At 38.3% G+C, this 24,615-nt stretch overlaps 1 protein-coding gene across 2 annotated transcripts in view; it reads right to left on the bottom strand.

The window, feature by feature from the left end:
- The window catches only part of LOC149547472 (F-box protein At4g00755-like), a 153,941-nt gene extending 130,455 nt beyond the window's left edge, over positions 1-23,486 (bottom strand). The window contains exon 1 of one of the 2 annotated variants that reach the window (XM_089791658.1): positions 23,069-23,486. In XM_089791658.1, coding sequence (XP_089647784.1) covers positions 23,069-23,195 — 127 coding nt within the window. In that variant the 5' untranslated portion in view covers positions 23,196-23,486. The remainder of the gene's footprint in view (positions 1-23,068) is intronic. The other variant, XM_089791659.1, reaches the window with a different exon arrangement.
- Positions 23,487-24,615: the final 1,129 nt, after the last annotated feature.

Below are 24,615 nucleotides of genomic sequence, written 5' to 3' on the forward strand. Positions count from 1 at the left end.
CTGGTTATCCCAAATTCCACGCCTTTGGCTGAAAGGTACATTATAGGGCCAGCGAATCATGAGTTTGGTCGATACAAGAGCTACACATAACTTTATTGATCAAAAATTGGTTGAGAAACGTGGGTTGCAATCTGAGATATTTGAGGGCTTTGGAGTAAAGGTTGCAGATGGTGCAGTTTTGGACTGCACTAGGAGGATCTCACAGCTTAGTTTTCAAATGGGGGATTTTACTTTAACAGATGACTTCTATATTCTACCCTTGGAGGATTATGATGTTATTTTAGGTATGAGTGGCTATAGGGTATCAGAAGGTATATTATTGATCACCACTGCATGCAGTTAGAGTTTCTATCTAGTGGGAAGAAGGTGATCTTGAGAGCAACTTCAGACAGTGGACCTAAGGAGGTGACTTCTCGCAGGATGAAGTCTATTATTAGACATGATGATATGATTTGGGCTACACGTTGTTTTGTGAAGTCCAAAATACCTACTCCTTGGGATGGTATAACATTTCATGTTCATATTCAGTCAGTAATGGACCAACGTGGCAGATTTTTTGGTGACATACCTCCTGGTGTACCTCCGGATAAAGGGTTTGAGCATGAGATAGAAATGGAGGATGGAGCTAAACTAGTGATCACCAACCCATATCGTCATCCTAGGGCATACAAGGATGGGATTGAGAAGACCATTCATGAGTTGTTGGACATGGGCTTCATATGCCCCAGCTCTAGCCCCTTTGCTTCTTTTGTGGTACTTGTCAAGAAGAAGGATGAGACCTTGTGGATGTGTATAGATTACACAGCACTGAACAAAAAGACAATTAAGAACAGATATCCGATCCAACGCATTGATGAGTTGTTAGATGAGCTTCATGGGGCTATCTACTTCACTAAGATTGATCATCGTTCAGGTTATCATCAAATTTGTGTACGATCAGAGGATGTACACAAGACTACTTTCCAATGCCACTACGGACACTATGAGTTCTTGGTGATGCCTTTTGGCTTTAGCAATGCACCGGCCACCTTCCAATCATGCATGAACCACATCTTCAACAAGCAGTTGAGGAAATTAGTGTTGGTATTCTTTGATGATATCTTGATTTATAGCCGTACTTGGGAGGACCATCTTAGACATGTGGAGGAGGTACTTAGCATCATGGAGAGTCAACCTTTACTTGCTAAGTTCTCGAAATGTGAGTTTAGACTTAGAGAGGTTTTATATCTAGGACATGTGATCAGTGTTGATGGAGTGAAGGTGCGTGAGGACAAAATTTAGGTGATTCGTGATTGACCCTGCCTTAGAACGTTACTAAGATGCGTGGATTCCTTGGTTTGTGTGCTTATTACAAGAGATATGTGAGGGGTTTTTCTTAGCAGCATCATTGACGAACCTTACAAAGAAAGGAGCTTTCAGATGGATAAAACAAGCACAAGGGGTCTTTGACAGACTCAAGGAGGGTATTAGTGCTTGTCTAGTTTTGGCACTTCCCGATTTCTCACAGCCATTTGTGCTGGAGTGTGAAGCTTCAAGTGTGGGCATAGAAGCGATTTTGATGCAAAACAGGCACCCCATCGCCTATGAGAGTAGGAAGTTGCAGGATAATAAGAGGTTGTATTCTACATATGACAAGGAAATGTTGGCTATCATGCATGCATTAGCAAAGTTCAAACAGTATATTGTTGGCAGTAAATTCATGGTAAGAATAGACCACAATGGTCTGAAATACTTCTTTGATCAAACAGAACTCAATGATAGACAACAAAAATGGGGGAGCAAGATCCAAGCTTATGACTTTGACATCGAGTTCATTAAGGGCAAAAACAATAACGTTGTTGATGCAATTTCCAAAAAACCCTCAATCGCCACCCTATGTTCATTGAGTGAGATTTCAACAAATTGGAAGGCTCAACTTTTAGTTGAGTACTCCAAGGTTCAACATGCATGTGAGGTCATGAATGGATTAGTTTTAGATGATAAGTACAGTGTAGTAGATGATGTCATCTATTACAAAGGCAGTATTCCTTGTTCTTGGTTCTCAATTTGAAGGAACGGATTCTGCAGGCCTACCATGATACTCCTTCAACAGGGCACCAAGGGTATGGTAAGACTTACAGGGCAGTTCGGGAGAGATTCTCTTGGAAGGGTCTCAAGGATGGCATTCTACATCATGTTCGGGAGTGTATGAACTACCAGCAAAATAAGTCTGATCATACTCACCCTGCTGGTTTATTGCAGCCCTTACCCATACCGAAACAGAAGTGGACAGGAATCTCCATGGATTTCATTACAGGTCTCCCTCGAGTACAAGGGAAAGACTACATATACGTGGTAGTTGACAAGTTGACTAAATATGCCCACTTCTTTCCTATTGCAGTTGACTTCATAGCATCTCAAGTAGCAAAGTTATTTTTCAGAGAGGTGTTTAGGCTACATGATCTTCCCAAGACCATAGTGAGTGATAGGGATAGCAGGTTCATGAGTTCTTTTTGGCAAGAACTTTTCACTCACAGGTACAAAGTTGACACCTAGTACCAACTACCACCCATAGATAGATGGGCAGACTGAGATTGATAATAAATGAATTGAAGGGTATTTATGCAATTATGTGTCAGGACAACAAAGGAAATGGGCACATTGGTTGCACTTGGGTGAGTATTGTTATAATACTACGTACCATATGTCAATTGCTATGACTCCATTTAGAGCCCTCTACGGTTACGATGCTCTATCTTTTGTTGACCTGACGGTTAGTGACAGTAGGGTTCCTTTGGCACAGGATTGGGTGCAGGAGAACCAGGACATCACGAGATCTCATAGAGAAAATCTTCAGCAAGCACAGAATCAGCAAAAGGTCTACGCTGATCAACACAAGATTGAAAAGATATTCGAAGTGGGGGATACGGTTTACCTACGACTACAGCCTTATCGACAGAGCAACCTTAAAGGGGGTGGAGCTGAGAAGCTCAAGCTTCGTTTTTATGGACCATACAAGATTATCAGGCAGGTTGGAGAGGTTGTGTATGAGATTGAGTTACCATCTGGCAGTAGGATTCATAATGTGTTCCATGTGTCATGTCTGAAAAAGGCACTGGGACAACATATTATACCATCTCTAGTTCTACCTCCATTGAATGAGGAAGGTAAGCTAACATTGGTTCCTGAGGAGATTTTGGAATAGAGGGAACGCCAGCTGAGAAGCAGGGTGATTTGAGAGTATCTGTTTTGCTGGAGAGGTCTCCCTATAAAGGATGCCACTTGGGAGGGCAAGACTATTTTACAACATCCACCTTTGCAGTTGCTTGTGGGCAAGCATCTCCGAGAGGGGAGGACTGTCATGTCCCATCGTTAGCTCTGTATAGCAGTGACATCAGAGTTAGCCTATTATGGAGACTCGTAGGCTGGCAGTGGTGATCAGGGACTCAGTCAGGGTTTTTACTTTCCGGATTTGGTATTTCAGGTAATAGTAGATCAGTTGAGAGCAGTTCCTTGATTTTAGGAGGAGATTCCTACCTTTTAGGAGGTGACATTTTCCAGAGTTGAGGTTCTATGAGATTACCCTTGATCTCAATTTCATGAGATTTGGGTGTGTTCCCTATTTTTTAGGAGTATCCCTAGATTTGAAGGTGAGACTACCAGTTGGCCCAAGTTGTCCAGTATCAATCACAGGCAGGTGACAAACTCAATTTCCTATTTTGGAGGTGTTTGGGTTGTTCCTTGGCTACTTGGGAAATATTTTAATATATTTAAATATTCTCCTAAGTTAGCATTTTAAAGATTTTTATAAGGCTAAGTGTTTAGCCATTTTGGAGTAATGAGTTTTTTGGCTCCATTTGGATCGATCTGCCTATATGTGATAGCTCATTGGAAAGAGCTCAGTCTCTACTATTTGATTATCACTTGCCGGAACTTATTTGATGCTTGGAGCTATTTGTCATTAATTAAGTAATGATTTCTCTTTATTTGGACGCCTTTTTTTGGGTAATAATGTTATATTATAAAGTTCAAATGAAATTCACTTTAGAGTTCTTTTAGGGTTCGAGTTGCCTTGCAGAGGGGATATAAGGAGATGGTAACCTAAAAGTGAGTATCTTTTATCATTTTGTCAACCTATTTTGGACGTCATTGCTCTGGAAGAGCATTCCTCACCTAAGACGCAAACCCTAGTGCTGAGAGCAGATTTGTTGGGACGTAACCCTCAACAAGATCAAATTCAAAGATTCTTATTCATACAGTTTGATCAAGGCAAGGGATCAATTTCTAATATTGTAGTCACACTTTGCAGGCAGTGGATTTTTAGGGAAGGCGGCCACTTTGGTTCAGCCTACTGTTCTTTATAGCAGCTCACCTGGATCCCATTTTCAGCTGGCATCAACCTTGTTTGAAGCACATCTATATTGGTACGATTCTATAATAAATCAGATTCTGTTGGTATGGTCTTAAAATCATTTCCAGATTAGTATGTATTGTTGCATATGATATCTATCACTTCTATTTTATCAGTTACTGTTATTTATTCATTGTAATTACTATATTGTGAAAAATACAAAAAGAAACAACATTCTTCTGCAACTTCTGTCTAGCTCTATAAGATCAAAGAAAAATCTAAAGGAAAATATAATTTATATAATTAAACACTATAGCAGCAACAGAGCAAATATATATTTCATACCACTGCTCCTTGTTTGTACATGAGTTGGAAAGGCATCTGCCCCATGGTCACCTTATAGGAAGCACTATAGGCCCATAACACCGAAGGCAATTTCTCTTTCCACTCTTCACCTTCAACTCCACAAGACTTGTAAATAACTCCCACTAAAATTTTATTAGTTGCCTCTGCCTGTCCGTTCGCCCGAGGATAATATGGACTCAACAGTGTATGAAAGATTGTGAATTCCATTGTTAGGAGTTTAATGACATGATTGACAAAATGACCACCTTTGTCGCTCGTCAACTAAATGGGGATGCCATACAATCTGTTCGTAAATAAATTTTGCAACGCTCCTATCTGGTAGCTTTGTCCAACGAAGGTTTTTTTCGCAAAGTTTTGTTATCTCTGTCCCTTGAAAATACTGGCGGTTTGGACTATGAGTAACCTCGAGAGGTTGATATCGATGATGATGCCATGCTTCACACCTTTTTTATAGCCTCTAAAAGGGTGGCAGGATTGAAACCTTTTACCCAACCCCTTAATGGTTTTGTCAGTCCGTCCATGAAGAGCACTATCCATCTCCTTTTGGAGATGTTCGTGACCAAAACAGAGAGTTTCTAAAATTTTGTGATGTACTGGTCAACGGATCCAATTTGCCTCAATTGTGTCAATTCTTTGAAATTAAGTTTTGGATCTTTACCATCAAATCAATCTATCAATCTTTTAGTGAATTCAGCATAGGTATTTATTTGGTCATGCTTGGAAGTAAGTATCGCCCTTCATCACCCATGCTTGGGCAGATATGGATCTAGATCCATCAAATGGTAACAGATTTACCTTACTCAATTTTCTTCTAAGATCATCGTTAAAATATCCTCGGTTTTCGCCTCTGAAATATCTCATTCTCAATTCTGCGTAACCTTTGTAGGATATATCCTCCTCCAAATTTGCATTCTTCCAATCTTCTCTCAACTGTTCTTGAACTCCCTCAAAGGTTGTCTTCTTTCCTCCATGTGGTACCTCCATGGCATGGAAGGTCGAGAGCGTGCTGGATGAGGCTTTGCCTTACTTGACACTGAGTCCGTACTGTGACCATTTTGTTCACCAGATATTTAATTGTCTATCAATTTCCTGAGAGTTTCTTCCATAAGTCGTTGAGTATCATTGATCTAAGCCTGATTTCTTGAAAGATCCTGTAGTAGTGCCATGAGTTCAACAGGAATGGGTTCTTGATCCGCCATTCTATCAACTGAATGAGATCTTCTCTTTCGACTATGAACTTTCATTCACTGTCCACAGGCTGGCAGGATCGTTGGCTTAGATACCATTGTAATGTATTGTTGTCTGATTAACCTTCAGGAATTGGTTTGCCCATATGTGAGCCTAGCAAATGCCAAAATCAAACTCCAGACAAAGCGTGCACTAGGTCACAGTAGCCGTACAGAGTAGCTTGAATAGGTTGTTCGGTTACACCCTTAATAGGTTGTTCGGTTGGGCAAGAGTGATGTATGGACCACCTGTTGGATGGAATTCTAGCTGTACAGTAGCTGCTTGGTGTTTGCTATGGAGGTCATACGGTAATGGCTTGGAGGTCGTACGGTAGTGTGTTTGAGTCGTACGGTGATTGTGGGGTGGTCCTATGGAAATGCTTTGGAGGTCGTATGGTGACTGCTTGATAGCTGACGGGTGGGAATGCTTAACCACTATCTAAGCCAAAAACAATTTGAATGTAATCTTGCCAATATACAGAACTATAATAGATAATAATGTAATGCAGACACAAATAGATTCTAGAAATAATATTACTTGTAAACAATAATGATGCTCCAATTTGCCAAATCCGAGCCAGGAAACTTGAACGAAATAGGGTGATGGTTGAGTCCCACCGAAACTGGAAAGCCAAGTAGGGAAAATCTTTCACTTCCGAAATGGCGAACTTTTATCCAGAACTCCAACAAGAATTCATAGTACAAAGAAATAAACTAAAACGCATACCAACTACTACCTACATGTCGTGCTTAAATACCCTTCGGAGAAACTTTTCGTGGGTTTACAAAGATAGTTGACAGACACACCTACCTATGGAAATTATAATAAAAATGAGTCTGAGATATACTAAATCAACCGGCCCATTCACAATGGTTTGATTAATTATTTATTTTATGACAAGAATATTACAATTTAAGAGTGAGTTAAATTGGATAGGTTGAAGATCAAAACTACATTTTCATTGAACATTGTGAAGCCAAATCTTTAGAAGTGCAAGAAGTTGATATCCATTGAATGAATATCAGAAGTCCCCTAAGTGATTACCAACAAACTACATTATTTCACTAAGCAAGTATCCACAATTGAAGGAACCTTGAAGTCATTTCATGATCTTACTTTGCAAGCTGAGAGATGACCTTATATCAAGAGAGAATTGAATATTTAAATTTTCACTCTAAAACACTAAATGTTTGATTATGTATGTTAAGGAAGTACCAAACGTACATCAACACTTCTTAATTGCTAATCATTCATCATTTTGTATTGTTGCCTTCTACTATTAATTAACTACTACTAACTATGTCTGAATTCAACTTCAATTAGATGCTTTAATGGTCCGTTTGGTTCATGAAATTTAAAAAACCAGGATTTCTACAAACCTTGGTTTAGTCAAATCAAGGTTCTGCAAATCTTCATTCCGATTTTTGGGATTTTACTTGAACAGTTTGTTTCACTCGAAAGATGCGTTTGAAGACACATTTTTATGCGTAAGCTTGGAGTTGAAGGCAAATTTCAAAAAATAGTCCAAATATTGTTTGTACACTCCTTAAAAAACATAACCAAGTTTTGAATTTCAATTCCTACTTGCTAGTATGAAATTAGAAAACCTGGTTTTGAGGCAAAATTGGAAGTCTGATACGCTAATTCCATTTTGCCAATTTTGAAACAAACACAAAAAATTTTAAATCCGAATTTTGAAAAAGCCAATTCCTGTCATCTTCCAAGAACCAAATGGACCCTAAGGCTTCAATTATAATGCACGACAATCTAAGGAAAAGACAAACAAATAATTTTGTATCAGAACTATGTCAAGTATTGTCTACTCTAACATGGGTGTTCCCTTATTGAAGTGTGTGAGTAGCAATTCAAGGAAATAAAGCACCAATCAATATCACCCTTTCATTTAATACATGTATTAATTAATTATCATTATTATATATTTTTGAAATATTTTAATTTATTATTATATCTCATAAAAGAACTTTTCAATCTGCCCTAATTGGCTTCACTAGAAAATTGTGAAGTTTTACAATAAGATAATTTTATTGTAATTATATTTTCTCATTATTTATCTTTTTACTTATTTTTATATTTTAATTGTATTCTTATTATTTATTATCAAATACTACTTAAAAAGGGAAAATTACAGAATCCATCTAAACTAAACCTAGAAAGCAAGAAAACTAAACCCTTAGAATCAAATGGTTCTAGGCAAACCTAAAGAAAACTACATCTGACTACTAAAACTTCTAATAAGTTTATTAACCCACAATACTTCAGCGGACCTTTTTGTTTGGTGACATAGAGCAAATGTTTTAGCCACCATTTGAGTTAATCTTGTGATCTGCATACGTGGCTTCACAACATGTAGAGGCTTCCTATTTAATCCCCCTTCGGCTAATGGTGATTCACCTATTAGAAAAAAGGTGTTGTGAATAACTTTTGTCAAATAGACACAAAGAAATGGCAGATGTTCGTTAGTTATGTTTCGAAGAAAAGATTAAAGTATTTTCTTCCTTTCAGGCATTGCCTAGTAGTGTATGTAAACAAAGCCATCCTCAAAGATGGATTCTTGTGGGCCTACCATAGACATGGGGTCAACACGGATGTGACCTCAATGTTTTTGGCCATCCTATTGAAAATAGATGAGCCAAAGATGGGTGTAAGGATGCTTTGCAAAAGGTATTCAAAAGAGAGTTTTTGGGAGACTCCTTAAAAATGTGGACAAGAAGAAGAGGGTAATGCTACCTCAAGATTACTATGTGATCAAACTTTAGAATAGGGGGATCAAGTTGTTTCCTTTGGTCTCACAACTGGAGCTAGGGAAACTTGAGGAGAGGAAGCCCTCCATTACCTGCAATATCATTTTTTTAGATGTTCGAGTTTATGTTGAATGAAGGAGGTGGTTGGGTCAAGCACTACTTTGGCAGCAAGGGGATTTATAGTGAGGAGCACAAATTGCCCTCCAATGGAATCATCAAGCCGCACCTAAAACTATAGCCCTTGGTGCTCCACTAGGGGAAGGGCCTTGGCTAGAGGGAAGTCTAGTAATGCATAATATTGAAGGGTATGTGTTTTCAATGTTTGTGTCTATATAGCAAGTATATATTTGATATAAAGAAACTATAATGTATAGCTTGGCTCTAGTGGGGTGATTTGATCAACAATTATGATTGTCTTTGTTGGCTTGCTCTAGTATATAAGACTTATGTTTGTATGGCGATGAGTTCAATTGTTGGTGGGTTGGTCTTATCCATAACCCCAATTTCCTCTTCAAAATATAGATGTAATACTCTTTACAATTAATATAATGGCTGCTGCTCCTTAGCAGCTATTCACTAACCAAAAAAAGGACTTTAAAAATGGGAAAAAAAATTCCATCTTTCAGCCAATGGAAGCTTGCAAATGAGTAGGAATGAAGCTTCACCACTTGATCAAGCTTCGAAAATCAATCTTCAACTCAAACTATTTGATGCTAGAAGCCAAAATCTTGCTCGACCTGCTAGAGAAAATCAGTTTCTCGCAAGACAAATGAGAAACAATAAGCTCCCTAAGAATTGTAAAACTCACTTTTAGGGATTCAAATCACTTTATGGAAGTCATGGACTTCATAGCGAAAAATAAGCACCCGAGCATCCGAGTTCACCCTAGGTTCGTCTCAAGTTCACCCCGAACTAATTGAAGCACCTTAGAGCGCACCTTGGCTAAACCCGTAGGCAAAGTAGTCATAGTCCGATACCAGACGTTGTACAAGGCAAACCCTACAACTTAGTTTTCTAAGAACTTCTATAGAAGACCACGTATGTTTTTTCTCCAAAACTGATTAGAGGTCACCCGTTTGGTTAAAATGGAATATGATTTTAGAATTGGCATTCGGAATCCTGGATTTGGGATTCTCGAACTTGAAATCCGGATTACAATTTTGGGAATTCGATTTAGGACCGTTTGGTTCACCGAGAATTCATTATGAGAATACACATTTACTCCGTTTGGTGCACATTTCTAGAATTGGAATACCGCCTCTGCTCATTTTTTATTTTCTCATGTTAATCATGCTCGCCTTATTATTGATAGATTAGATTAGATGTTGACAATCTCTTTATGTCGCCACTAGTCGAAGCTTTGTCAATTGTCCAAAGACTATGTAGAGGAATACAATGGTGATCAATACAATTCTACCCAATGAGAATCCCGATTTGGCATGGTCTATTGGATTATCGGGGGTTTTGATGTACACGTAGTTCAACTTTGATATCTTGAATATACCAGTGAGTGATCAGACTTGACTAATGTGCTCATGTAGATTGGACGTGCTAGGAGTATTTGGATGCAAACCCTTGATTGGTGGGTTGACTAGTCTGCAATGTGGAAGGAGATCCGCAGCTGGAGTATGTCAGATCAAAAGGCTTGATGCTTGAAAAATGAAGAGCCCACAGTGAGAAGGATTGGGGCACTCACAAGAAACCAATCAATCTCAACCCATCAAAGGTGGTTCACTGCACAAGAAAAACCCGCTTCATGACTTGACTGTAGCAGGGCATCGGACAGGAAAATACGATTAACCTAAGAAAATAAAAAATGAGAAGCAAGTAGAGAAAATATGAGCAGAGGCGGCAATAACAAAAAAAACCCATGTTGCAAAAGTGAGTCCCAAACCAAGCGGACATCAAAAAACAATTTTATTTCAATAATTTCAAATGCTTGTTTTTGGAAAAATGGAATTAGAACGGGTCTTTGGGCAATTCTAACTATTTAGATAGAAGACCAAATCCTAATTTTGGGGGGTAAACGAGGATACCAAATTCTATTTTTTTCAAATTCCCATTCTCATTTGGCAAACCAAAATAGTTGATTTGATAATTTTGAGAATTCCATATTCTAATTCTTGTTCAAATCTGCAATCCAAACGGGCCCTTAGAGGTTCAAACTTCAAAGAGCTTAATGTTCTTTCGAAGATCAAACAAAGAGGAAGATTAAAATTTAGAAAGATAAAAGCAAAGAATTATATTTAGTGGAGTTTGATCTCTTTGTGAAAAAGCATTTGATCATGATGTGCAAGGCAACTCCATACACCCCTAAACAAATAAAGTCACAAGGATGTTTGAATAGAATATTAATGGAGAGAGCAACAAGCATGCTTAATGGTGCTGGATAGAAACAATAAAATGTGGGAAGAAGCTATGAGCACAACTTATTCCCTAATGGATAAGTGTCCTAGTTGTATAATCCTTGAGGAGGCTTAGAGAGGAACAAGCTATGATATTGTTATCAAGATTCAACTATGTAGTTTTTTAAGTCATCTAATTGAACTCATTGACCCATGTTTTCTGAGTCAAACTCATTCACCCATGTTGGGTCAACGAGTTCAATGTGTTTAAGACTCAAAAAACTACACAATTGTATCCTACTAGCAATATCACAATTTGACTTGCTATGGAAAATATGTCCTTATCAATTGATGAGCTTAAGGGGCTTTCAAATAAATGGTTCATAAGGCACAACACTCACTGAAGGTTTAGCAAATGGGGTTGCAAGCAAAGTGAACTTAAATATGGAGGAAACTTTGTGATTAAGCGAGCTCAAGCTATAGTACTAGGATGGGTGACTTCTTGAGAAATATCAATGCTTCATCTTTGGGAGCGCTACCAAGATGCAATGAGTGATAAGTGTTCCATTCATTCTCATAAGAGATTGGTTCTTCTGTATAATGTACCATTCTCACTAGCACTATGATTTAATGGAGTTTAGCTATAATCGGAACCTTGTAGGCCAAAGTGTTGAGGAGAGGATTGTTTGGCCAATTCCTTACTGTTGTCACAGTCTTCCTGCAACCACAGAGTTCAGGCAGCTACAGGCTTCGTGCAGCCATGGACTTCCTATAGCCTATGATATTATTTGCACTTTATATAAATTATATTTTAATAGTATTTTAAAGTGCAATTAAATATTATTGTGAGAAAATATGAATCTTCTAGAAAGTCAAATTAAATTTTATTTTTATTTCTTCTAGGAGGCCCACCTCTTGGAGGAAAAGAAGAAATAGGGAGGGAAGCCTCATTGTTGGGTATTGAATGTGTTACCATCTACTTTACATGATAACTTGTTGAGCCAAGGGTTTCTGTAATTTGCTATATTGGTCATTGGGAATGAACACTCCCATTGATTTGCATAACTAAGGTGGTGAAAGATCCTTGAAGGGTTGCAACTATTGAAGAAGACAAATTAATCCTATCATTGTGCCAAATTTGTGGCCTAGGGCCAGATTTTCAGATATATTGCAGTAGGGTTGGGATATTTGGATAATGATTCTAGAAGAGTTTAAAAGATTTTCTTATAGCTGAAGGTGAACAGTGTTGTTGCTACAATGTCGTCCCTACAATGCCATTACTACAGTGTCATCGCTACAATGCCATTGCTACAGTACCGCCTCAACGGTAACAATTAGATTTTTTGGGCAGTTTCCAAGTTCCCATCCATTTATGTTTTGCATTGTTTTGTGGACATTGTAGGTATTTAACAATCCATTGTGAAAGCATTGTAATCTGATTTATGTAGTGTTCCGCACCTACAATGCGCCTTTAAATCAATGTGCCAACCTTGAATTGAGGCCGTACGGTCGACCAAGTGCAGGCAAAGACTTGAACAGAGGCCAAATAGTGATGTACGGTTGGTGAAAGAAGGTCGTACAGTGTTGTTGGTCACCCAGAGTGAAAGTATGATGAGCAAGAGAAGGGAGTCATACGGTGGTATGGCCGTACTTAGTATGTGCATACGGTGGTAGGGTCGTACTTAGTGTGTATGGTGATATGGCCGTACAGTGGCAGGATAGTTTGTACGGGTGAGGGAAGATGTCCCGTGGGGAGAAAGAATAGGCCGTACGATGAGGCCAAAATAGGCCATCTGTGAGGTGGCAATACAACTATTGGAGGGTCATATGGAATGGTCATACAGGTATGGTGATGCCAACTAGGGAAGGATACTATGTGTACAATGAGTGTATGGAGGGTACAAGGCAATTCGATGATACCGCTTTAAAAATGGAGAATGCAACACACACAACTTGCAGGAGCAGAGACTGAAAAGATACACGCCAAATAACAATGATATTTCCACAAACAAGTAATTCTTCAATTTGCCAGATTCGGTCCAAGCAGAACACCGACAGAATAGGGTGAGGGTTAAGTCCCATCGAAACTGCACGAGCCAAATAGGGAAGATCTTTCAATTCCGAAATGGCGAACGATCCAGAACTCCAACAGGAATTCACAATACATAGAAAATAATCCAAAAGCATAATTAAACACTACCTACAAGTCGTGCTTAAATAATCATCGGGAAACTTTTCGAGGGTGTACAAAGATAGCCGACAGCAACACAAACTACGAAAACAAAAATAAAAATGGGTCCGAGATACATTAAATCAATCGGCCCATTACAAAAGTTTGATAGATGATTTATTTTATAACGGGAACATTATAGTCCTCTTGTCCCAAAATTTGCTTGTCCTCAAACAAATGAAATGCCAAATGCTAGAGAATGTGCTCACCCTCCCATGTCGCGTCATCCAATGGCAAGTGTTTCCAACGAACTAGATATTCCTTCACAATGCAGTTCTACAGAGTCTTGTCACGAACTTCAATGATCTCAACCAATTCCAATATGAGCTTGCCTTCTTCATTGAGTGGTGGGAGGTCGGTAGCAACTGTGACGTTTTTCCCTACGGCTTTCTTCAGACAAGAAACATGGAAGACATTATGAATACGGCTACCCTCCAAAAGTTCCAGCTCATAGGCAATTTCCCCAATGCGGCAAGTTACACAATAGGGGCCATAGAATCGAGGTTTCAGTTTTTCTTTTCCTTTCTCCTTCAATGAGGATTGTCGATAGGGCTGGAGCTGAAGATAGACCAAATCCCCTACTTCGAAACTCCTCTCCATTCTGTGTCGGTCGACGTACATTTTCTATTGATTTTGCGCCCTCTATAGATTGTCCTTCAAGCATCTCAGAATGCCCTATCCCTCCTAAAGCCAGTCCCTTGCCCTTGGTGTGCGGCTGTCTCCCAGAACTGTATCGATGAAGGAAAGGGGTTTGTACCCATACAGAGCTTTGAATGGTGTCATTCCGATGGACATGTAGTACGTGGTATTGTGGCAATATTCCCCCAAATGAATCCATTTGACCCACGCTCGTTGTGCCAAAACATAGTTCCAAAGGTAACCTTCGAGCCATTTGTTCACAATCTTCGTTTGTCCATCTGTTTGCGGGTGGTAACTAGTACTTGGTGACAATTTTGTCCCTGCCATCCAAAATAGTTCTGTCCAGAAGATGCCGATGAATTGCCCATCCCGATCACTGACAATGTTTTGGGCTAACCCGTACAGACGAAAAACTTCTCTAAAAAACAACTCGGCAACTTGTGCAGCCTGATATTCTGAGGGGATGGCAAAGAAATGTGTGTACTTCGTCAATTTGTCAATCACCACAAAAATACAATCCTTCTCGTTCACCTTGGGAAGCCACGTTATGAAATCCATCGAGATATTTTCCCACTTATGTTCTGGGATTGGCAACGGTTGCAGTAACCCGACAGGCAGAGTATGTTCGGATTTGTTCAACTGGCACACGACACACTCTCTTACATACTACAACACGTCCCCTTCTAATCCTTTCCATGAAAACCTCTCCCGTAGACTTCTGTACATTTTGAGGAAGCCTGGATGTCCTGCCAAGGGTGTCGTGTAACTCCTTCGAGATTTTCTACTTCAATTTAGATTCAGGTACTAGGAATATCCGACTCTTATAGTAAATGATGTCATCTACTACTCTGTACTTGTCATCCTAGGCGATGCCATCCATTAGCTCATAGGCAAATGTATTTTTGGAATATTCTACCAACAATTCTGCTTTCCAATCAGCTGAAATCTAGGTTAGTAAGCAGACGGCGGGCTTTCTGGACAAAGCATCTGCAAGCATGTTGTTCTTTCCTTTTACATATCAATGTCAAAATCAAAGGCTTGAACCTTGCTTACCCATTTCTGTTGCCTCTCGTTCAAATCCCCTTGCTCCAGAAAATATCTCAAACTATTGTGATCAGTGCGCACAACAAACTTGGCACCTACCAGTTACTGTCGGAACTTGGTTAGTGCATGTACGATGGCCAACATCTCTTTGTCGTAGATGGAATAGAGGCATTCTGTCTACGTAAGCTTCCTACTCTCATAAGCTATGGGGCATCTATCCTGCATCAGTACTACACCAATGCCCTCTCCGGATGCATCGCACTCCAAAATGAATGGTCAAGTGAAGTCAGGTAATGCAAGTACGAGACAAGTGCTCATCGCCTCTTTCAATTTATTGAAAGTAACTTGTGCCTTTTCGTTCCACTGGAAAGACCCCTTCTTTGTAAAATCCGTCAAAGGTGCGCTAAGCTGAGAGAATCCTTCGACGAACCTTTGGTAATAACTGCATAGACCAAAAAATCCTCACAAATTTGTGAGTGATTTTGGGGGAGGCCAATCAAGGATAGCCTAAATCTTCTCCTAATGCACTTGAACTCCATATTTACTGACAACATGCCCCAGGTACAATATTTTTGTCATGTCGAATTCACATTTGGATTGCTTGACGAACAAAGATTGCTCTTCCATGATCTTTACGACTTCATCCAGATGCTTCAGGTGCTCCTCCCATGTCCTGCTATAAATAAGATCAAAAAAAAATACCAATAAGTACTTACACAATTGTTTGTTGAAAGTGTGATTCATGCATGACTGGAATGGAGCAGGTGCATTTGTCAATCCGAACGACATGACCAGAAACTCATAATGTCCGTAGTGGCAACGGAAGGCCGTCTTTTCTATGTCTTCCTCCCTTATGCGGATCTGATGGTATCTGGAACGGAGATCTATTTTCGAAAAATAGACTGTGCCATGCAACTCCTCCAACACTCGTCTATCCTTGGAATGGGATATCTATTCTTTTTTTGTCTTGTTCAACCCATGGTAGTCCACACACATGCGCATCGTCCCATCCTTCTTTTTTACCAAAACCACAGATGACATGAAAGGGCTGGAACTAGGTCGGATCCATCCTTTCTCTAGCAGTTCCTGAATTATTTTTTTGATCTCATCTTTAAACTTCTTTGGATGGCGATACGGTGTGGTTATGACCAGCTTGGCTCCTGCTTCCAACTCGATAGTATGCTCAAACCCTTGATGAGGCAATATGCCAAGAGGAATTTCAATGAAAACTTTATCATGTTTACTCAAAATATTCTGGAGCTCATCATCCTGTAGAGGTGTCTGATGGCCTTTATAGCTTCCGCTAAGATAAAACAATGCGCAGCCCACGCAACGTCATCATGCCGAAAAATTGCCTCCATTCGATGTGCAAAAACTTCCTTCGGACCTTCATTTGTCATTCCACGGAGGACAACCTTTTTTCTATCAACAACAAAAGTGAAGTCCATCAGTTTGAAACTCTGAGTGTATTCATCAAGTGTCTCCATCCACTGTATGCCTAGAATAACTTCAATGTCATCCAAGTCTACTATGAAGAAATCCTCAATCACCATGTGATTCGCCATTGTGATACTTAGCTGAGAAACAAGGTGCGTGCATGGCAGAAGAGTCCCTCTGGCAACCTTGACCTAAAAGCCTGCATGTGTCTCCGTGGGTAGACCTCTTCGCTTCACCAGAGATGAGTTTATGAAATTTAGAGCAACTCCACTATCCTGCATCACTGTAACCCTCTGTCCTTGAAGGGTACCCCGTACTCGTAAAACTGTGCACCTCAGGCTGCCAGCTAGGGCAATAGTTCCTTCGCGTCGCACCAGAGCTGCAATTCTTTCCGTACGGTTCAAACTAACCATGTCGGTGTTGTCGAGATGTGGGTGATCTTTGGTGAGCATTTCCTCCTGTTCATCCTCGTCATCGAACACGACCTCAATGTAATGGATCTTTCCCTTTCCGAGGCATCTGTGGCCAGGCTCCCAAGGTCCCTTGCAATTGAAACACAATTTCTTCCTTCAGAGTTCTTACCTGGTAGCTTTGTCTAACGACGACTTCCTGGGCAGAGGTTTGTCCCTCAGAAATGTTAGCAATTTGGAATGTGAGTAACTTCGAGAGGATGACGCCAACAATGATGCCATACTCCATGCTTTATCGATTGCCTCCAACAGGGTGGCAGGATTGAACCCCTTTACCCATCCTTTCAGATGTTCTGTCAATCCATCCATGAAGAGCACTTCTTGTCTTCTTTCAGAAATGTCCGTGACCAAAACAGAGATTTTCTGAAATTCAACAATGAACTGATCAACCGATCCAGTTTGTCTCAATTGTGCCAAATCTTTGAAATTAAGTTTCGGATCTTTACCATCAAATCGCTCTATCAATCTCTCTATGAATTCCGCATAAGTATTTATTTGATCATGTCCTAATGTGATGGTATCGTGATGCCACCACTCATGTGCAACTCCCTCCAAGTGCAGCGCCACAAATTTGATTGCTTCTTCTTCAGGCATAGGATTCAGCTAGAAGTATCGACCTTCATTACCCACACTTGCACAGATATGGAACAGGATCCGTCAAATGGAGACAGATTGACTTTACTCAACTTTCTTCTGAAATCATCATTAAAATAGCCTCTGTTTCCGCCTCCCGAATATCTCATTCTCAGATCCGCGTAACCTTTGTAGGATATATCTTCCTTAAAATTTGCACTCTTCCAGTCTTCTCTCAGTTGTTCTTGCATCTCTTCAAACATTGGTTGTTTGCCCCGTGTTGCGCCTTCGTTCGTGGGGAAAAAGTTGGCATGGAAATTAGAGAGCATGCTAGATGAGGGTTCAATTTACCCGACAGCTGTGACCATTTTGTTCTCTGGATATTTTATTGTCCGCCAACTTCTTGAGAGTTTCTTCCATGAGTCGTTGAGTATCAATGATCTATGCCTGATTCCTAGCAAGTTCCCTCAGTAGTGCCACAAGTTCGGCAACTGTCGGTTTCGATTCGGCAGCCATTCGATCAACGAAGTGTGTCCTTCTATTTTGTCTATAAACTCTCATTCATTGTTCACAGGCTGGCAAGATCACCAGCTCTAATGCCACTGTAGCGTTCCGCATGTTGGCTCCTGATTTAACAGTTTTGGAAATAACCAAGAAACCAGACCAATACATCTAAGTAGCAAATTCCTATAATGGATGCACTTGACTTTAGTCTTGAGCCAACTATAAGGATAATTCCTTCTTTTTCTTCAGGCTCTATTAGACCTAGGCGGGTGGACCTCAAATTCTTTATATGGTACCAGTGTAAAGGCATACAACTGAATATGGAGAACAAATAAAATCCCTTAATCTTCTATGTTTATGCAAGCATTCATGAGTGAAATAGCTAATCACAAAGCACATGAACCTGATAAACCAAGTGAGGGAAAACTCTTTTAACTCTTAAACATCAAGGGAAAGATATTCAATTGATAATTGATATCTCAGCATCATCCGGGTATGCAACAACAGAGAACACGTATCCTTCAAGCTGACCAGTCCCTTATCCACTAGGAATCAACTAAACCTTAACATGCAGATGGATACCTAAAGTATACTCATATATTCAGGGATATGATCTATCTATTTGACTTGCAAACAAACATCAATCTTCATAACAACTCTCATACTTATGATGAAATCCTTCTAGTGTAACCCGCAATCCTGTCAATATAAGCAAGCATTTACATGGACCTTTGTTCCAATAGCAAGTTTATCCAAACATACAACCTGAAAGGATTGCAATTGGGTTCAAACTCTTTGTTTTCAAACAAAAAACATTACAGATAACAGAAGGAGATGAAAATCAGAATGAAACTAAGAAGGTTCAACTCTTGCATTAATTTGCTTGAAACCAATACATCATCTGTATGCCAAATTCAGTAGATACAAAAAGAATGACTTCATAATATGAATGCTTCAAAAGAAATACAATACTGATGCTATTCATAACAAAAGAACACTGAGAAAATGGTATCACAACTATGAGCAAAATCTCAAAAAATTGGAACCAAACTGGTCTCACAATCCTCCTAAAATCTCCAAAGAATTGGAACCCTTACCAAGAGCAGAAAAGGAAGATATATAGGAGAGAAGATATTTCATAATTTGGATTGAAGACAAACCATTTGATCTAGGCAATAACAGATTCCAAGATATGACATCCCAAACAGGGCTCCCGATCAATCTGCATTTCTTATTACCAGTGAAACTTTAAAAATTGCAAATGGAATCTCATTTGAAAACTAATCAAATGGATTCGTCATAAGCTCAAAACTGGAGCGTAGAAAGTCTCTAACCCCTACAATGTGATGCAAAAGGAATTTTCTTATTTGGGTCAACTGGTCAAAAGTTATAGTCTGTCAAACAAGGCTACCTGGAAATATGAACAATATGCAAATGTATGAAAACAATAAATCACCAACTTTGAGGGGTTCAAAACCTAGTCAAACAGATTCAAAATGACTTGAAACTTGGAACATAGGTTCTCTGTTATACATACTAAACATCCTCAAAATGGTGAGTCATGAATCTAAACCAGGTAAAAGATTTTCAAACGTAAACTAGGTCTTCCGTCACTGTTTGACACTAGGTAGAAAATGCAAAATGACACTAGCTCAAAACGGGACTTCGCAGAATGGCTCAGAATGTCAGTTTAACATCACAAAACATATAGACATGTCAAATGAAGGGTGTTAGAAACATAAAACACCACTTAGGCATTAATTCAACCGCCGGGTACATATGCATGAAAAGCGTTCATAGGGGCTTACAACTTGGATTGGACACTCAAAATGGGAATGCAATTTTGGGCACCAACACCGCACTTGCGATGCGCCTTTAAATCAATGTGTCAACCCTAAACTAAGGCCGTATGGTCGACCAAGTGCAAGCAAAGACTTGAATTGAGGCCAAATAGTGATGTACGGTTGGTGAAAGAAGGTTGTACGGTGTTGTTGGTCAACCAGAGTGAAAGTACGGTGAGCAAGAGAAGGGAGTCGTACAGTGGTATGGCCGTACTTAGTATGTGCGTACGGTGGTATGGTCGTACGGTGGCAAGATAGTTCATACGGGTGAGGGAAGATAACCTATAGGGGGGAAGAATAAGTCGTACGGTAAGGCCAGAATAGGCTGTACGGTGAGGTGGTTGAGACAACTATTGGAGGGCTGTACGAAATGGTCGTATGTGTATGGTGACACCAACTGGGGAAGGATACTATGTGTACGGTGAGTGTATGGAAGGTACAAGTTAATTCGACGATATCGCTTTAAAAATGGAGAACGCAACACACACAACTTGCAGGAGCAGAGACCGAAAAGATACACGCCAAATAACAATGATATTTCCACAAACAAGTAATTCTTCAATTTGTCAAATTCGGGCCAAGCAAAACATTGACGAAATAGAGTGAGGGTTGAATCCCACCGAAACCGCACGAGCCAAATAGGGAAGATCTTTCACTTCCGAAATAGCAAACGATCCAGAACTCCAACAAGAATTCGCAATGCATAGAAAATAATCCAAAAACATGATTAAAGACTACCTACAAGCCGTGCTTAAATACCCGTGGGAAAACTTTCCGAGGGTGTACAAAGATAGCCGACAACAACACAAACTACGGAAACAAAAATAAAAATGGGTCCGAGATACATTAAATCAATCGGCCCGTTACAAAAGTTTGATAAATGATTTATTTTATAATGGGAACATTACAATTTATAGCAAAATTTCATTTCAGAAAGTTGTCTTTTAAAAGGATTAGAATATCATTGAGGTGCATAGCAAGGATTTGATGCCTTAGTGTTGTAGATGCATATTTTCTCATCATTTATCCATGCTTATACATTTCAAAAAATACAAAAACATTTGCATCTTCATTGTTAGATATTTTGGATTTTTTTTGCAAGCGTATCTATTGAAGTTTGGCATGTAGAAAGAAACAGAATTTAGATCAAAAATATATATTCCTTGCATGCAAATTGTTTGACAAAATTCTCAGGTCAGGAAATCAAAAAATTAAACTCAGAATTGCAAGGGATATTACATTGTGAAAAACTACTCAGGTAACACGGGTCAACAAGTTTGACTGAAAAACTACAAAGTCGAATCCTAATAGCAATATCACAATTTGACATGTTGTGGAAAATATCTCCTACTTATCAATTGATGAGTTTAAGGGGCTTTCTAATGAATAGTTCATAAGGCACAACACTTGTTAAAGGTTTTGCAAATTCGGTTGCAAGTAGAGTGAGCTTAACCATAAACGGAAACTCCATTGTTAAGTGCACTCAAACTAGTGTAGTACTAGGATGGGTGACCTCTCGAGAAGTCTCAATGCTACACCTCTATGAGCATCACCTAGATGCAATGAGTGCTAAGTGTTCCATTCATTTTCATGACAGATGGGTTCTTCTAAACCACTACTCATGAAACATGGGTCAACGAGTTCGACTCGAAAAACTGCATAGTTGAATCCTTATAGCAATATTACAATTGACTTGGGGAACATATGTCCTACTTACCAAAGGAACAAGGTCTTTTGCAGCATATCAAAGGATTTCAGTTGTGAATCATATGTACATGTACATTATGAGAAGAATGAAGTGGGAGTGAAAAGCATAAAATTGTACATTTATATATACACTTAATATTTTACAAGGTTGCACGGGTATGTGGGTAAGGGAAGGGGAACGGGTACGGGTACGCATATTTTTCAAAATAGGGGACGGGGGTACGTGTGTATGCCTAATTTTTTTCTATATAATTAATATTTTATAGAAAATATAAAAATCAAAATATATGTCATGAGTCATGACATTGAGCATTCAAAACAAAAAATTTGAAAATATGAGCCATAAGTCAAATTATTATATATATATATACACACACATATGCTATTGCTGAATGTTTAATGTTTAAAGTATTTTTCATGATAGAGGACGGAGGTACTTGGGTCTGTCAAACTTATTTAAAAATTATACTTTTATATTTATAAAAAATCTGAAATTATGAGTGATGACAATGGTTTTTCGAAACAAGAACAGTGATAAAGTTTGCAAATGTAATGTATTGTTTTCAGTTTCAGATTTGCTATATATTTCAAATAATAATACATGATAAATGCTTAGATGCATAACAAAGAAGGCAAACTTTAAACATGAACAAGAAGATCCTAAATCATATGACAATGACATATTGCAAATGATACTTGAACAGTGATAAAGTTTATTGTTAATTAGTATCAAAGTTTCAAACTGATTTGGTATTGAATTAAGTTTGATAAACAACAAGCTAATACAAAAAAAAAAACTAAAAAAAAAAAATCAGAATCTTGATCAAGGTCCTTAGCTATGATGCTCTCCATCGAGTACCCAGTACGTGGGATACGTGTACCCGGTACTTGGGTACGTGGGTACGAGTACCAGGGGTGTGGGTACGAGTACCCATGCAACCTTGACATTTTATGATTATAAACTTATTTTTTTAAATATATATAATTAACCGCGTTTTTCCCTATTTATCTTTTGTTTAAGCACCGCCATATAAAACCCTCCCTGTGAAAATGGCCACCATAGTCCTGACGTCCTTCAAATACTATCATCTAAGACAAAGCCCTTGAGATTCATTACTCGTGATGGATTGCAGGGGAGTTTTCAATCGAAACAAACTCAAATCCATTTGCCCGCAGAAACCAACCTTTTTCTAGCTAAAAACTAGGACAATGTTGGATGCCATCAGAATTTAAAGCAAGAACAACTATTCATCAGCAGACACAAGGCCCTTCCTGTGTTTAAATTTAACCCTAGAGCGGACTTTATATTAATCTAATTATTGAATTTCAACCGCATTTCGTATGTCTATACGAACGTATAATTTATGCATAGAAACGAATTGCCCTCAAATGGTTATCAATTTGAATAAGGAAACAAAATTATTAAATCCACCACATAAGTTTGAGAAAGAAAATCTAGCAGGAAAGAATGAAGCCTGCCATTTTTTAACTTACACTTTTCAAAGAAATATTTCAACATATTTAAAGGCATTATGTAGTGGCATCTACAATTTTGAAAATCATATAATCCATATGGGAACTGTAATATTTTACCCCGTTTTTGGCAGGTTTTTGAGGCAGCTGCGAAGCGAACAAAATCACCGGGCTCATCAAGGAAGCGGAGAACATTTATTAGAGCGTCGTCGACCAAACCCTCCAGCAGACTCTGAGATTCTTCCATTCCTCGCCAAGATAACAGATCAACCCAGCAGCTTCCTGTGAAACTGACAAGAATCAGAAATACTTATCCTGCCGCTTATACTCCGTTTTTTCACCAGGCTTTTGTACGCTGCGACGTGTCTCCCTGCTAAAGCAGATTTCGCGGCCCATTTGTTTGCTAAAATAGGAATAAAAAATTTGGAATACGTTTTCTATTTTTCGTTTGGTTTTCAATTGGAACAGGGAATACGAATACATATTGTCATTTTGCCTCTAAAATGAGCTTATGCCCATTCTAAAACACACAGTTGTTATTGGAATAGTCATTCATATTCCAAATACATATTGTCATTTTGCCTCTAAAATGAGGTGACGTCTATCTAGTCAATTTTTTGCACCTGATGTGATGTTTTTCTTGATTTATTAATTAATTTAGAAATCACAAAAGCATAGTTCTGAGAGTTTTAAATTAATCAATAAATCAAAGAAACAATCACTGCAGGTGCATTTCTTCAGCTATTTAACCACAGGCCTAAAATGAGCTTATGCTCATTCTAAAAAATAATTTTTTATTGGAATAGTCATTCATATTCCTAACATGCATTCTTATTCTCTATTCCTATGCCTGCAACCAAACGAGTCGAGCCTGTTTGGTTCCAGCTCATTTGGTTGCAAGAATTACTGAATGCAACATTCACCTATGGTGGAATAAGTTCAATTCTGGAATTCGTGCATTCTTAAAATAAATTTTAGAATATCATTTGGATCGGTTTGTTTGTCCAAGAAGAGGAGGATGCCTATTTTGTGTTTGGTTACAGTAATTTAAAATGTGAATAGTAATAAGATTTTTTTTTAAATTAATAATTTAATTTTTTTAGTCTGATAATATTTTAAAATAAAAATCTTTATTATTTATCAAAAAATATTTTTTTGTTAATTTTTTTAAAAGCCAAATTATTGAATGTATCATCTTTGTCATTTTAATCAACTTTATTGCAAAAGGTTTACCACAACCTTTGAAATTAAATCAAATTAAATAAAATTATTTTAAAATTATATTCAATATTGTTCATAACTACTTAAATATATATGTTTATTGTTAACGAAATCAAAAGTTAATATTTTAAATTATAAATATTTGATTGCAATTTTTAAATTTTTAATATATTTTAATAATTTGATTTTAAATAATATTTTAATTAAACGTTAAATATAAGTATAAAGATGAATAAAAAATCAAAACTACATTAATTTTATTTTTAATAATTTAAAGAAAATAAAAAAAAGTCAACATCGTATGTCAATATAGATTTCATTAGAAAACTAAAGACAAGATTTAATGGTAAAGATAATTTTATGGAAGTTTATTCACAATATCAAATATGGTATTAGTCTTTTTGTCATTTTATAAAAATCCTTACACAAATTTCAATTATGCATTT

This window comes from Cupressus sempervirens, chromosome 7 (assembly GCF_028749045.1).
Source record: "Cupressus sempervirens isolate cs-2001-9-10 chromosome 7, ASM2874904v1, whole genome shotgun sequence".
In the NCBI taxonomy this organism is placed as follows: domain Eukaryota; kingdom Viridiplantae; phylum Streptophyta; class Pinopsida; order Cupressales; family Cupressaceae; genus Cupressus; species Cupressus sempervirens.